This window comes from Aspergillus ambiguus (genome assembly GCF_047715705.1).
Source record: "Aspergillus ambiguus strain CBS 117.58 unplaced genomic scaffold BDV59scaffold_17, whole genome shotgun sequence".
Classification (NCBI taxonomy): domain Eukaryota; kingdom Fungi; phylum Ascomycota; class Eurotiomycetes; order Eurotiales; family Aspergillaceae; genus Aspergillus; species Aspergillus ambiguus.
The window spans coordinates 1-13,795 of NW_027395530.1; the positions used below are offsets into that span (position 1 = coordinate 1).

At 46.3% G+C, this 13,795-nt stretch overlaps 4 protein-coding genes across 4 annotated transcripts; all 4 read right to left on the bottom strand.

Annotated features, from left to right (window-relative positions):
* Positions 1-161: 161 nt before the first annotated feature.
* On the bottom strand, positions 162-1,387 carry BDV59DRAFT_178660 (pectin lyase fold/virulence factor). The gene has a single exon (XM_073689814.1). The coding sequence runs from the start codon at positions 1,211-1,213 to the stop codon at positions 302-304; it is 912 nt and encodes a 303-aa protein (XP_073547556.1). The 5' UTR covers positions 1,214-1,387; the 3' UTR covers positions 162-301.
* Positions 1,388-5,593: 4,206 nt separating this feature from the next.
* On the bottom strand, positions 5,594-7,908 carry BDV59DRAFT_33500 (GMC family oxidoreductase). The gene is made up of 4 exons (XM_073696226.1): positions 7,735-7,908; positions 6,371-7,669; positions 5,744-6,307; positions 5,594-5,673 (listed from the first exon to the last, which is right to left on the bottom strand). Exons 1-3 carry the CDS (start codon positions 7,844-7,846, stop codon positions 5,868-5,870), a joined length of 1,851 nt encoding a protein of 616 aa, XP_073547557.1. The 5' UTR covers positions 7,847-7,908; the 3' UTR covers positions 5,594-5,673; positions 5,744-5,867.
* A 910-nt stretch (positions 7,909-8,818) lies between these two features.
* BDV59DRAFT_207980 (glycosyl hydrolase family 61-domain-containing protein) lies at positions 8,819-9,910 on the bottom strand (the record flags this gene model as incomplete). Its single annotated transcript, XM_073695116.1, has 2 exons — positions 8,819-8,988; positions 9,052-9,910. 2 exons carry the CDS (start codon positions 9,908-9,910, stop codon positions 8,819-8,821), a joined length of 1,029 nt encoding a protein of 342 aa, XP_073547558.1.
* A 964-nt stretch (positions 9,911-10,874) lies between these two features.
* Positions 10,875-11,196, bottom strand: BDV59DRAFT_178662 (uncharacterized protein). Its single transcript, XM_073689815.1, has one exon. It carries the CDS (start codon positions 11,187-11,189, stop codon positions 10,944-10,946), a length of 246 nt encoding a protein of 81 aa, XP_073547559.1. The 5' UTR covers positions 11,190-11,196; the 3' UTR covers positions 10,875-10,943.
* Between the last annotated feature and the right edge of the window lie 2,599 nt (positions 11,197-13,795).

Consider the following 13,795-nt stretch of genomic DNA (forward strand, 5'->3'; position numbering starts at 1 on the left):
GTCATATTCGGGGACATACTAGAGTTAGATGTCCTAAACCACTTAATAGTTAGATTTTATATAGGAATGCAATTGTTTTGTTGATAAAAGCCCTCGAATAGTGGAAATCGGGTGGAGGTGCGGCGCTCGGTTGCGTGCGGCGCTCGCTTACCGAATACGTTATATATTATAAGATTAGATAACTTAGAATACCTAAGAAGCTATCCCATCTTAAATAAAAGAAAGATAATTGACTTTTAAGGGAGGTCCAGCGACGCCTCTCCTCTCTTATAGGATGTATGATATTTTTTTTTTTTAGGAATTAATTCCCCAGATGACCGGACGTCCCGGTGGACAGGCCCGAACTATCGACGTTCCCATAGATCCACTGGCTGAAATTGCTGGGGGCGGCTTGATTGCAAGGAATACCAGAGCCCTTCTGGCCAAGGACGTTCGTGCACTGGAACAGTTGGTGCTGAATATCCGTGCCATAGTAAGGCAGACCACGGGTGGCGTTCAGACTAGTGATGTTCACATTCTCAAAAGTCATGTTAGGGCAGGGGCGCTCATCCGAACAGTAGATCGACGAAGCGATGTTGAAAAGAGATGTGCCATAGATATTTTCCCATTTGACGTCTTCGATCTGCAAGGTCGAGGTATTACAGTTCTTATCGGAACCGGCGGAGTAAACGCACTGGGCCACCTGAATGGGAAGTCCGACATTCTGCATGTCAAAGTTGCGGAAGGTAACGTTTTTCACCAGACCGGTACCACCGCCACCCCAGTCCCCGTTGCTGGGCGTGAATATGCGCGTGCCTTGCCAGGTCTTGATATAGGCGCCATCCATTGCGTCCTTGATGGTCACATTCTCGAAGGTGATATTGAGATTATAGTCGGGCATATCTGGATATTGACCGATCGAGCCGATCGTGACTCCGGTGCCGCCTTCGCAATAAATATTCTTGGCGAGGAGGTTGGTTGTATTTCCCTTGGCTGCGATACAATCGTCGCCACAGATAATGGTGGCATTTTCCACCAGCAAGTTATCGCTCTGCCAGGAATCGAACCCATCGGTGTTCATCGTGCCCCATTGACTGTTGCTGGTCGCATTCACAAAGAGGTTTGTAAAGGTTACATTCTGGCTTGCCCAAACAAAGGTGGCCCAGAACTGCGGCTGGATTACCTTCAATCCATCGACCAGGAGGTTGGTCGAGTTGTAGACCGTCATACTCATCGGTCGTCCGGCCTGGTTGGATTCATTCCGGTTGGCGTTGTACCACGCTTGGCCTTGACCATTGTAAAAGCCACCCTCGCCGTAGAAGTTCACATTTTGACCCCCAAAGAGCCATGCTGTGACCTGATCCTGCAGAACGACGCTGATCGCATGGGTTCTCCAGTACGGAATGTTGTCCGAAAAGCGGAGCTCGCCGCGGAGATGAACATCACAATTCAGCAGATTGGTGGTGTTAAGAACGGAGTTTATATGGAACACATTTTCGGAGAAAATGACCGTCCCGTTCGTGCCGCACATATCAAAGGCTTGTTGAATCGACGGGGAATCATCCACGGCCTGTCCGCGATGAACCAGCGATTCGGGATACAGAACGCATGTTGACCCTTTGTTGTCGACCCAGGCTGTCACAAAAGTGACCCAGAGCGTTAAAAGCCACAGATGCATGGCGGACGTCGTCGACAGCAGTGGCTCCAATCTTCGTGGGGAAAACGGAATCGCGCAATCTGGAGGGAAAGGATGTCCTCTATATAACCCCGCCGCGCATAAGATCTTTCCCCTCTAGAGACCCTCCATCTTCGTCGGATTGACCCGGTTACGTCGTACCCCAAGTCTTGATGGGTTAAGCGAATATCCCTATATCCCTCCACGTACTCTGTACCAAGTGGATGCGGCGGCTATTGAGCTCAAAAACTTCAGATGCCGAGTGAGGCGGGGAGGGTGGGTCACGGATCCTCTCCGAGAATGAGGAAGGCTTAGCTTCGTAGGATCAATTGCTTTCCACGCGATGGAATGTTTTTGTGGTAGTGATAATCCTTATTAGCGCCTTCAATGTCATAGAAAGGATCAGGGACGTATTTTAGTTTGAACCGGAAGGTAGGCCGCTCCTCCGGCAAAGGACTGCTGAGCGACGGATTCAAATGAGGAAGGTCGGCAACTAAAATTTCTAGAAAGGGAGCAGATAATGACGATCTTCTCCGTTGTATGCCCCAGCAGTGCCCTCGGATCAAATGAACCGTCTACGGAATCAATATTCACGTCATGACCATCAGGTTTAAAGCCACATCCTGGACCATTCCCTGAGATCATCCCCCCCTCTCCCCCCCCTTTTCCCCCTCCACCCGGCAACCGATTCGGCCGCTGACGGGGTGGGCCGCCTTTGCGGTGTCGATGTGCACTCACCCGACGCAAAGTTCCATCTCCGTGAGCACCAGGGCGAGCAACGGTTGTCTTGGTTGTTGGGTTCAATGGGCAAAGGGGAGGGCAGGCCTGGTGGAAAACCCTGTCTATAGCTAGGATGAGATTGAAGATGAGCTGAACAGGAATTCATGGTGGGGCTTCCGAGGAATTGTGGCAACTGTGAAGTCCTTGGTGTGCAGTATATATTTTCAAGAAGCTCTGAGCGAATTAGGGGTGCACTCGGTGCGGGTCGGGTACAACCCGCAGGGTCAAAAAACAATCCGCACCGCACCACAACCCGCATAGATTTACTGCGGGTAACCGCGCTGGTTAAAAAATGCATAAAATACATATAATTCATTAATTTTACATACAAATCTATAGGTTGATAAAAATAATGAAATTTATGAATTTTTATGTAAAATTAGTGAATTTTATGTATTTTTATGCATTTTTTAACCCGCGCGGTTATCCGCAAACCGCGCGGATTTGCGGTGCGGGTTGACAACCCTAGAGCGGATAGAGATATCACCCGAGAGATTGTTCCTGGGCTCATAACCTGTTGTAATTCAGAGGAAGGTTGATTATTCTTGTTCTCATCTGAAAACATGAGGGTTTATATACAAGACGGATATTAGATAGGATCTGCTTTTTAAGTGGGACTACTCTAAAGGTAGCAATATGTGATATCCGCATATACTATATTATTATGCTTATTAAAGTATATCTCGAACTCTTGGGGGCTCAGAGATTGAACTCCTAAGAGATCTCGATAACTCAGAAGGAATGTCTAATTAATTCGATTTGACCTCAGATGTTCCTCGCAGAATACTTAGATTTCTAGGAGCAACGCATAGAAATCTAAGGAAGGAGTAAGTAGAAAGTAAGAGATAAGTCAAAAGAATAGATCGAAAGAATAGATAAATGAATGACCTCTGAATATTGAAGCGGGGGAAATTGGGAGGGTGTTCAGGATTCTCTTTTTAGTTTAGTCTCTCTCCTCGTTGGCCACTAGATTGTCGATAAGAGACCTTCACGGAGGCGGCCAGATAGAGAATACAACCTCCTGTACTACACTTCATCCACGCAAAGGACTCCCAGTCACCGCGGCTGCAAGTTTGCGAAGTAGTAGTAAACCCCGGCCTTGGAGGCAACCAACGATCTCACCTATCTTGACTCAGCCTGCTCACCCAGTGAGCTCCTCTAACCTCCCTCATTCATAAGACTTCTGGAAACAAGCTACCGAGTAGTAATAGCCTAACTTAGCCAGTAGAGCTACATCCACAGGCAGCCGGATTAGTGGCATTTCCTAATACATTTACCATATAAAGGAATATAATTGGAAAGGAATGCACGTTTTTCTATATGCCGTGTGCAGGTCGTTCTATGAAATAGCGGTGAGGAAGACCCCACACGTTTCGCAGGGACTTGATTCCTTGGGTACTAATATATATGAGCCTATAGATCAGTACCTGAATAATAAGCCGCGGCATAACTGATCTTGTTGATGCATTATTCGCCCGGCATACTCCTTACTGCGGGCTCAACTGAATCTTGATAAGCGGGGCTGGAACGAAAGTCTTTTGAATTTACAAATCACTCTACCATTTCTAACAATGTAGGGAATAACACTCATACCCGAGGATTAGGAAATAATTAAAAATCTCCTACGCAATATGAGAGACATGGGATAAACCCTACATCAGGTGTTCAAACTCTCGAAACCATTTGAGAAGCGAGATGTCAAACCCTGGGATCTCCCTAAGCTGTGTGATTGCTAGCGTGAGTGTTTGAGCTCGTGTGAACAGAATCCACTGTTCTTAAGACGGGTGATACTTATCCTAAGAGCACTGTAGCTCTTGCGAACTAACTAGTTGATCGTACGAGTAACCGACTTATACAGCTAAGGTCGAAGCAAGGCTAAGTAGATACGTATATCTACTTGTAATAAGAGTGGGGACGAATCGTACTAGCAATAAAACATTATAGTTATTAAAGACAGTGTTATTGAACGCGAAGAGTAAAACTATTCTAAGTATATGAATGAGTGTCCTTATATACCCTCCGTTCGTGGTGGTGGTAGCTATAGTAGCTTGGTAGATAGTAGCTTGGTAGCTGCACGGTATACCTGTATACTATCTATACTATCTACCCGTATACAATTCCTGGTCACGTGCGATATGGGTGACTAAGCGACTGTTTGACCGATAACTAGTTATTGTGTTTTGCCCAGGTTTTGACATATCCAGGTGGGTCCGGTCATTGGTCGATGACCAGGCATGGGCATCTCTTCCTGCGGGGTATCGGTTGGCCGTGAGTTGCCCGGTCGAACCGCCATCACATAATTGCCCGTAGGTAGTGCCGTAACACGAGAAAGTTATAGAAAAGTAAAGATAGCCTCTTTCTTCTCTATCGCTCTTTATCTATTTATTTTATTTTATTTTATTTTTTTCCCCTCTCATTCTCTCTCTGTCCTTTTTTTTTTTTTTTTTGGTGGGGGGAGGATAATACGCGTGGCGCGTTTAATAGACGCGTAAGATAAAAAGAAAATTAATTCGACCTATCTATCTGACGAGCTAGCTATATAGTTCCCGGCGGCGAGAGCGCGTACAACGGACCAATCATCGGATAAGAAAAGGCCACCTCACGTAGGGTGCGTCAATCACGGGAAGTACAAGAGTAACCAGAGTAACCAGAAATAAGTTTGCTGTAAATCTCTTATCGGCCTAAACTGCCTTATTGGAGTCCTGGGCAATAGCTGTTGCGGTGGCACATACTGGTGTGATTCGGGTGGCTCGGTTGTATGAAACCATTCCCCATTTCCAGGCTCTATATAAAGGCTGACGTATATCCAGGGTAATATGATCAATATCAACGCCCTGAACTGCATTCAGATTCAAACACTATCCATCATCCACGATGTCTATTGCATCACTCTGAATAGGTATCTCGGGTCGGAATAGAGCTATGCTCTAATAATATCCTGGGTATCCATCTATTTCACAACTCGATATATCCGCAACAAGCTTATAATTTAGGAATTTATCAGCTTCTGAACTGATGGATGCCTTAAATAAACTCACTGCTCAGGGCTAGTGATAATGGCCCCAGATGTATAAAATGCGGCCAAAGCAGACGCATAGTCTTTGTATCTCCTTTTGCCCTGAGACTTATCGGGCACGGAAAGTGCTTTACCTTGCAATTGTCTGTTCCATGGGACACGGCTTAAAAGTGTCGCGTCCAATGTTCTAATAGTCACCAAGTGATGAGTAATAAGGCTTTCACTGGATGGATCGGAGCTTGGCATTAGATTACTACATTCACATCTGTGTTAGGAAATATTTTTCAACGCACTGAGACTTTCGTTTCGTATCGACGAATTAAGAGCCCTTGGGATCTCCAATTAAAACCTGAGTGGAGTGCTATGTGCTGTTACGTTCCCTGATATGGACGTTCGTCATCAGCCCCTTTTTGTGACCTATTGCATGTATTCTTTCCGTATCATCTCGCTTAGCTTAAACGCCATAGCCCCAATAGGAGCCGTGGGATGTCCGCTGATCTGATCCGGAAAGATGCTTGCATCAAGAACGCGTAAATGGCTCACACCGTGGACACAACATCGCTCGTCAACGACGCTGGTAGAGGATGAAGTCCCCATGCGTGCGGTGCCAACAGGGTGATATAACGTAAAGGCCTTTTCCTCCATCCAGCGCAATAACTGGTCGTCAGAAATAGTGTCAATATTACTGCTCGAGTATGGCCACCAATATGACCATGGATCATCGTTTGGTGGTACGGGATCAAAAAACCGTTCTAGGCTGGGGCTTCGCATGATCTTGAGACAGACTCGTAACCCAGTTAAGAGAACAGCTCTGTCATTGTTACCTTTATCAGAAGAGTACATTGGATCAATATTGGCTTGGATGCACGGCAATTAGTATTCTGAATATGCTAGGTTCCGGGCAGTTGGGGACAACTCACGATGATCAAATGCATCTCGGCTTTTAAGAGTAATATTTCCCGTACTCTGAGGACGAAGGCCCACTGGGACCAGTGTATAGATACTGGCTCCATCGGCTGGAGGCTCCTCGCCGTGGTGGATGAATGACATGGGAGCACCAATTAACTCAAGATCGGGCCCTATACCGCCAGAGGTGTGGTCCTCCGGGGGAGCTTGCTTCGAAGATCCAGGGAAAGGATGATGTTCCTGAGATCGCAGGAAAGCTGCCACTTCGCCGGCATTGTGGGTCAGTGGACCGCTTCCCAACAGCATCCACCGGGCCAGTGCGGGTAAGGCCTTTATTGGATCGGCAAGGTAGTCAAGCGTAGCTCCTGTCTTAGCCTTGCATAGAATGGGAGTAGTACAGAGGTGATCCTTCATATGCCTCCCAACTGAATTATTCTCTCGCACAATCGGTATTCCGTGCTTTGACAGCTCGTCCTTTGGCCCGATGCCACTCAAGAGCAATATCTGTGGGGTATTTATACTCCCAGCAGACAGTATAACCTCGCGGCGAGCATGTACCTGGAAGCACTGGCCCCCACGTTGTGTTTGGAGTTCCACACCAGTCACCGTGGGCTTTGAACCGCTCAGGCGATCCACCAGAAGCCTCGTAACGTGTGCGTGGCATGCAATCGTTAAATTTCGACGTCTGCGAACTTCTGGACCCAGGTAGGCAGTAGCTAATGAGGACCGTTGTCCCTTCGCATCAATGAACGTTTGAAACCGCGTCGCACCTAAGGTTCCATTTGGAGTGTTGACATCTGCGTTCAGAGGTATTCCCACTTCTTCGCAGGCAGGGAGAAATCCCTTTTCTCCCATTTCCGACAGCCAAGAATAGCCAACTTGCCAATTCCCAGTCTGCCCCCTGTGTTGCATGTCAATGGGAGGTCGTGCCAAATTGGGAACAAAACGTTCCATGCGCTTCAAATAAGGTGATAAATCGTCATAACCCCATCCCTTGCACCCATAAACTGTAGCCCATTCGTCGAAATCAGACTTCGAGCAGTGGTGATACATCATCGCGTTAAGTGAGGTACAGCCCCCAATCAAACGACCTCGAGGCCAATATAGCCGACGACAAGCTAGGCCAGGCTGCTCGACGGTTTGATAGTCCCAATCGTAATCACCATGGAAGAGCTTAGGAAAGAGAAGAGGAACTTTGGTCTGAAAAACGGAGCTGTTGTCCCCGCCAGCTTCAAGGACCAAGACTGAGACATCTTCGTCCTCGGAGAGCTTGCTGGCTAGAACACAACCTGCTGCTCCAGCCCCCACGATCACTATTTCATTCTTTTATTAGAATATTAACAAAGAAAAGATCCATGGAGATTTTGTGTTATCTTACCATAGTCATATCCCTGAAGGAGTCTCTGGGCGGCTGCATATGTTGCGGGTGGTCCCGTAGGAACCTGAGGCGTTGCATAGTGGAGTGGATCGTGTACAGGGTTCTTACCCATGGTGTAGTTATATATATTTTTGCTTGGGATGAAAATTTTGGCGTTGGCTCAACCAATTTACGTACTCCTTGTCACTTTATAGGAGATGTCCATGGGGCACTGGTTCCCCTCATCTTCTAACACATGTCGGTAACAAATCCCACTTTTCTTCCCGAGCTAGGCCGCGGACCCGGCCTTGGTCGGTTTAGTCTCGCCGTATTCGCACAGACCGTTTTATATAGCTTGATTTACTGGTGGATGCTGTGTGGCGTAATTTTTTTTTTTCCAGACGCAATGACACGACTTAAGCATATCTTCACAGGGAACCTGATAGGCAGATATTGATCAACAAAAACATAATATCGTATTCAATTCTGAAATGCGCAGGAAAATTACTACTCCGCAGATCGTTTTCGGGCCATCGCTACGCATGCTCAATTTAATGATGGTTTTGTGCCGAACCCAGCCTGAAAATACCACTATACCGCGCCACTAGGTGTCTAGGCGCTTTTTGGTAGCTGAACGGTATTTGTCAGCTAACACTGTGACACGATAACCGGACGTGATGTGTACACAGGCCACTTTTAAATATTGTACCCGGCTGACCTGCAACCACGGACGTGATAGTTAAGATGGGCTTGCTTACGTTTCTCGTGCATATTGGGTGATGTACTAGCTCTTTGATACTCTACCTTGGGGTTTTTAACCCCCAATTATCCTGGGTACTCAGATGTGCTTCTGATCATGCGGAAAAATCTAATTGAAAAACTGAGCTAATTCTAAGATCTACACGTACGAAAAGGACAGGACATAACACACTAAAGACCTCTACGAGACTGAGATTGGGTTTAAATACAGAGGGAAAATGCACCCAAGTGCAAAGCTAGTGAAATTGCATTATACTACATCACCTAGGTTGCCGAGCAGCCAATACTGGACTACCAGAATTACTGTGTACGTCGTAGATGCTTGTCATGAGTTCAACACATCCGCTCAGGCTGGGACACACTGAGAGTAGTACGCATTATAATAGGTGCATGTCGCCCCAGCAACGCACATAGTTGGTCCAGCCCACCCGTTCCCCCCACATTGTCCATATAATACTTGAGTAGAGGAGGAACCACTCGAAGTGGTAGTTGCAGACGTAGTAGTGGATGTTACCACTTTTGTAGTCGTGGTAGTGAAGGTACTTGAGGTCTTCGAGGTAGTGGTTCCGGTCGCTGTACTTCGAATAGTTGTGGTAGTTGTCGTTGCAGGGCCACTGCCACTTCCACTTGTAGGTGTTCCAGTCGCCGTAATAGCTGATGAGGATTGGCTGATGGATACAGCTTGTGGAATCAATGTTGGCCCTGGCACGATATAGGTCGATAAGGATTGGTAGATGTTGATCAGGATTCCAGGATCCCTCGCAGAGTATAAATCGACTCCAAGGACGCCAGAAGGTTGCGCAGTCCCTGAGCCGGTAATCCTTAGATTTATACACTGCGGGTAGAGTTGTGCACCATTCTCACTTCCGGCACCATGTAGGGCAATGATCTCATGGCGAAGAACGTAGTTACCCGGCGCGATAGTTGGAGGAATCTGAACGAGCCACCCATTGCCGTTGGAAATTAGCTGATCGTCAGCCCAATATCCTGGTGGGGTGGAACCATCCACAAGCCCAACACCACTGATCTTAAAGAATTTTAGAGTAGACTTATCCACAGTCTCACAGCTATCACCACAGTTGGCTAGATAGTCGATGACGGGCCCGTGGTGACTCTCAGGCCAAGGGTTAGGCACCCACTGAAGATAAATCTTATCTCCTGCTGCAACAGTGGCATGTCCCCGAGCATTTGTCGCATTGGTATGGCAAATTATAGAATCGGTGTCAACGCTGTCAGGCGTGACAAACCCGTTTGACAAGTTTGGTGTTCCCCAACCTACAGCGATAGGCGGATTGGTGTTGTATGGGTCAGATGAGGGATCCCAACCGCGATAGTAGACACCGTTGACCACGATATTGGAGACATGGCCATGGGCTGCGGTCCTCCTCACGAGGTACGGAAGACAAGTCAAAATCGTTAAAGACAGAAATTGCTTCATTCTTGATCTTGTGCCGTTTCGACCAACGATGTAGAATGGAAGAAAAAATTTACTCAGCCCCCATGTTACCAGGTCACTACTTATATTTATAGGCAAGAGGCACAAAATCTCATCAAGAAAACTATTATCATAAGCTCTCTGAATGAAGTATAAACCTCATATAACGGCTAAATTATTTCTTGGAACATATCGCATCCGGCTGAATATATTTACCATTACTTGCCTTTTACGGCGAATCACCCGGTGCAGACGAATAGGGAGATGGCACTTGCCGAAATATATCTCTGCCAAGTATGACTGGGCAATTTGGAGGAAATTATAGGATTTTGTATGATTCGTGCTAGGCAGGATACATGGCGCAAAGCTGGGTCATCTGCTTTGCTTTTCACTGGGCGAATACGAAGAAATTCTGGGAATCCCCAAGCGAGTGGACACGGTCCTCGGCTTCGACTGACGACGGCACTTCGGAGCACCATGCCAGGGAACCTAACCTTATTTCCCCACGGGCATGCATGATCTAATTTAATAACCTGCAGATATATCCAACGGAATGGCAACGTTTACCCTTTTCGAAACGGATGTAGAAGTGGAAGGATATTGTGTAGCCGGTAAGGGCGGAGACACGGGATTCATTCCGTCAATTGAACATATGAGGCTTGGGGGTTTAGACCGGTGCAGAATACAATAAGATGCCTGTATACATGCCGCCTTATATTATCTAATACCAGATATACGTCGAGGATTTAGTCTACTTCTGCCAAGAACACTTCGGGTTATGGTTCTCAGATTTGTTAAGTCAGAGCTCGATGTGTCGTTATGTTGGGCAAAATGCCAATCTATAACTATAACCTAGGTTTCTATACTTGCCAATAACGGAACTTGTGACGATTATAGTGCTTTGTATAATGCGATAGTCGGAGGTTGCGTACAATTTGAATGTCTTGTCATTTTATGTGTTCGTTGACTGCTATGAGTAACATCTTTTTTAAAACACCACTATAACTCCCCATGGTGAGACATACTATACAGTACCTCATACGGTTCCTGTAGCAAGAACATATCCGCCATCCACAACGATCGTTTGACCATTCAGGTACTGGTTGGTACTCGTGAAAAGTACAGCACTCCCCATATCCTCGTCTTTACCCGGCCGCCCAGCTGGCACCTTTCTTTCGTATTTTTCTTTGGGAAGAGCGCTCTTCTGCTTTTCATCGCTGTCCTGGGTAGTCATCTCGGAAGGAAACACACCAGGAGCTATACTATTCACACGAAGTTTCATTCCTGAGCTTATCACCTCATGTGCTAGCATCTTGGTGAGATGGACTGCGGCCGCCTTGCTAGCATTATATGCAAAGTGGTGCTGTGATGATTTGATGATACCTGAGATGGAAGACACATTTATTACTGTGCTGGACCAGCCGTGATCCATATCTGTTCCCTTTTGCAGTAGAGGCAAGAAAGCCGTCGTCATGAAGAAAAGCTGGGACACATTCGTACGAAAAACGCTGTCCCATTCTTCAAATGAGCCTGTGGTATCCTGGAACAAATTTTGTTGCAGTTCTTCCGCTGTCTTAGCGTCGGTATTTTGTGTTGATGAGGATATACCGGCATTATTAATCAATATGTGAAGCGCAGGTTCCTTCGAGGAAACGGTCTGCACTAGCTTATCAATCGCCTCCTTGGAGGTAACATCAGCAGAAATTGGGATGATTTGGCCTTTCATATCTCTGGAGTATAGCTCGGCAACTCGATCAAGCTTTTCTTCAGTGCGACCGGTGATGTAAACTTTTGCACCGTTCACAGCAAGTGCTTGTGTGGCCATCAAGCCAATCCCAGAGCCTCCGCCGGTAATCAAGGCAACTAATTAGGTTGGTCAACATATCATCTGTGGGTTATGAGAAGAATTCAGAGCATCGTACCTCGATCTTTTAAGTCAAAAATATTTTCTAGGCAAAATCTCCTGTTAATCTGTGCAGCGTCCATCTTGTGCTTTTCGGTGTTGTTCGGTATGTTAAATTTGGATGTTGTCGTCGTCCAGCGAGTATAAGGAAGATGATGAATACGATACAAGTTTATTTTAAAAGGACGATGGTATTTGCAAGGTCGGAGTACTGTTATAAACATGAGCTTGAGTGATAGATGCGCGGATATGTTTGCGACGTAGATCGTGACAGGTGCTTAAATCAATATGTAGAGGAATTCAAGAGTACCATGTACTGGATAGCAACGTCATGACGTTTGACGTTACGCTTAATTTCATCATCCCTGTTTTTCGCAAGGGGAGAAATGGGTATATTCCTAAATCCTGGGCCGAGGGTACGGCTATTTCTGTCTCCCTCGTCAGGGTGACGTAAGAATGGGGAATTATTAAGTAACTAACTAGTCGCCCGCACTTCAACATAAATCTATGTGTAACAGCGACTAGTGTCCATATATATACGGGTCTCTCAATCGGTTCCCATTTCTGACTGTGGCTTTGATCATCGCCGTGTGCGTGCAGGCTCTGGAGTGGTTGGCAATCCAGGTGTTTCGTCGCTTATTATGCCGCTAGATCTGGACAGTCGTCCTAACACCACCATACTTCATCCATTGAGCTTGTTCGCTCACTCACTCAGTAAGTTATTATTGTATTAAATTATTATAAACATAGCATTGTACCGCGGGGCAAAGAGGCTGCGCTTAGGTAGCTTAGGGGAATTGACCTGAGATTATTAGCCGTAGGAACAGCACAAAGGATATGTGGTTGAAACCACCAAAAATTCCGTCGTTCGAAACACCGGGCCAATAATAACGCATTTGGAATTCATGGGGCATTCCTAATCGTGCCGTATATCAGTGCCTAGATACACCGATTATCTGGTTGAATCAAAAACCTTGCAAAGCTGAAAGTGTCTGATCCATCACCATCCTACATTTATGCACAAGTATTTTCCCTCCACGCAAGCTTTTCATGCAGTATGTCAAATTTCGGACATCTAAGGCTGCGGTAGCCAAATGCAAAATTGTATCTTGTAATATCATGATGTGCAGTTCGGAGAGACCAGTTGGATACGACCCGTTGAAAATGGTAAGTGCATCTTGAAACTAGAGACCCCATTTAACCCAGATTTTATTGTATTGATGTTCTTAAGAATAATGATTTTGGGCCAGGCGTTTTTAGTGTCGGTGCCAGAACCGCACGTAACCCAGTGGACTGTGTCCTAGTGGCAGTGTTGTCAGCCACTAACCCCTATACTAGCCCCTATTTTGCATGATATTCAGAACCTAACAATTAACCAAGCAATCTGTCAGTTGTTGTGAGTCGTCTGCATATGGTAGATGTGTCACACCTCACCACACCCAAGGTCGTGCGTATTAGGTATTGTCTCAAAAGACAGCGCATTTTAGAGTGGAAGATTTTCTTAGTCATGTGCCAATATTGGTTAACTATGGGACACAGAAGCAACAGAGGTGGCATAATCAAGCGGCAAATGACAGGACTAAAAAGGCTCGTTATTATCTGCGTGGGCGAGTTATTGGTTCTTCGGACGGGCAACTGATGAGTGGAGAAGTAATAACCCGCGACTGGGTCTGTGGATTTCAGTCGGTCTTGGCTGCTACCGGAAGCTCAGTCACCGATATGAGGTATTCGAAGGCTCCCTTGGTTACAAAATATTCACTGTACTTTAGGGAGCAATAAGAGGCAAACATAAAGACATAGCGAATAATATTTATCATATTTTCGCCATTTGCGAAGAAAAGGGAGGCATTATCACTCTCGCTGCCTGCCTGTAATTAGGGATGTTTCTCTCTGCGTCTTGGCATCTATACCACTTGGAACAAGCCATCCAAAGCCTGTTTTGCTTTCGTCCACTGGGACCATCGGGCAAGTGTCGCGAAGCGATC

Coding starts and splice junctions, on each gene's coding strand:
- BDV59DRAFT_33500 (XM_073696226.1), bottom strand. CDS start 7,846: ATGGGTAAGAACCCTGTACACGATCCACTCCACTATGCAACGCCTCAG. Junction 7,670..7,734: donor CCTTCAGGGATATGACTATG/GTAAGATAACAC, acceptor AGAATGAAATAG/TGATCGTGGGGGCTGGAGCA. Junction 6,308..6,370: donor CCGAGATGCATTTGATCATC/GTGAGTTGTCCC, acceptor CGTGCATCCAAG/CCAATATTGATCCAATGTAC.
- BDV59DRAFT_178660 (XM_073689814.1), bottom strand. CDS start 1,213: ATGAGTATGACGGTCTACAACTCGACCAACCTCCTGGTCGATGGATTG.
- BDV59DRAFT_178662 (XM_073689815.1), bottom strand. CDS start 11,189: ATGAAACTTCGTGTGAATAGTATAGCTCCTGGTGTGTTTCCTTCCGAG.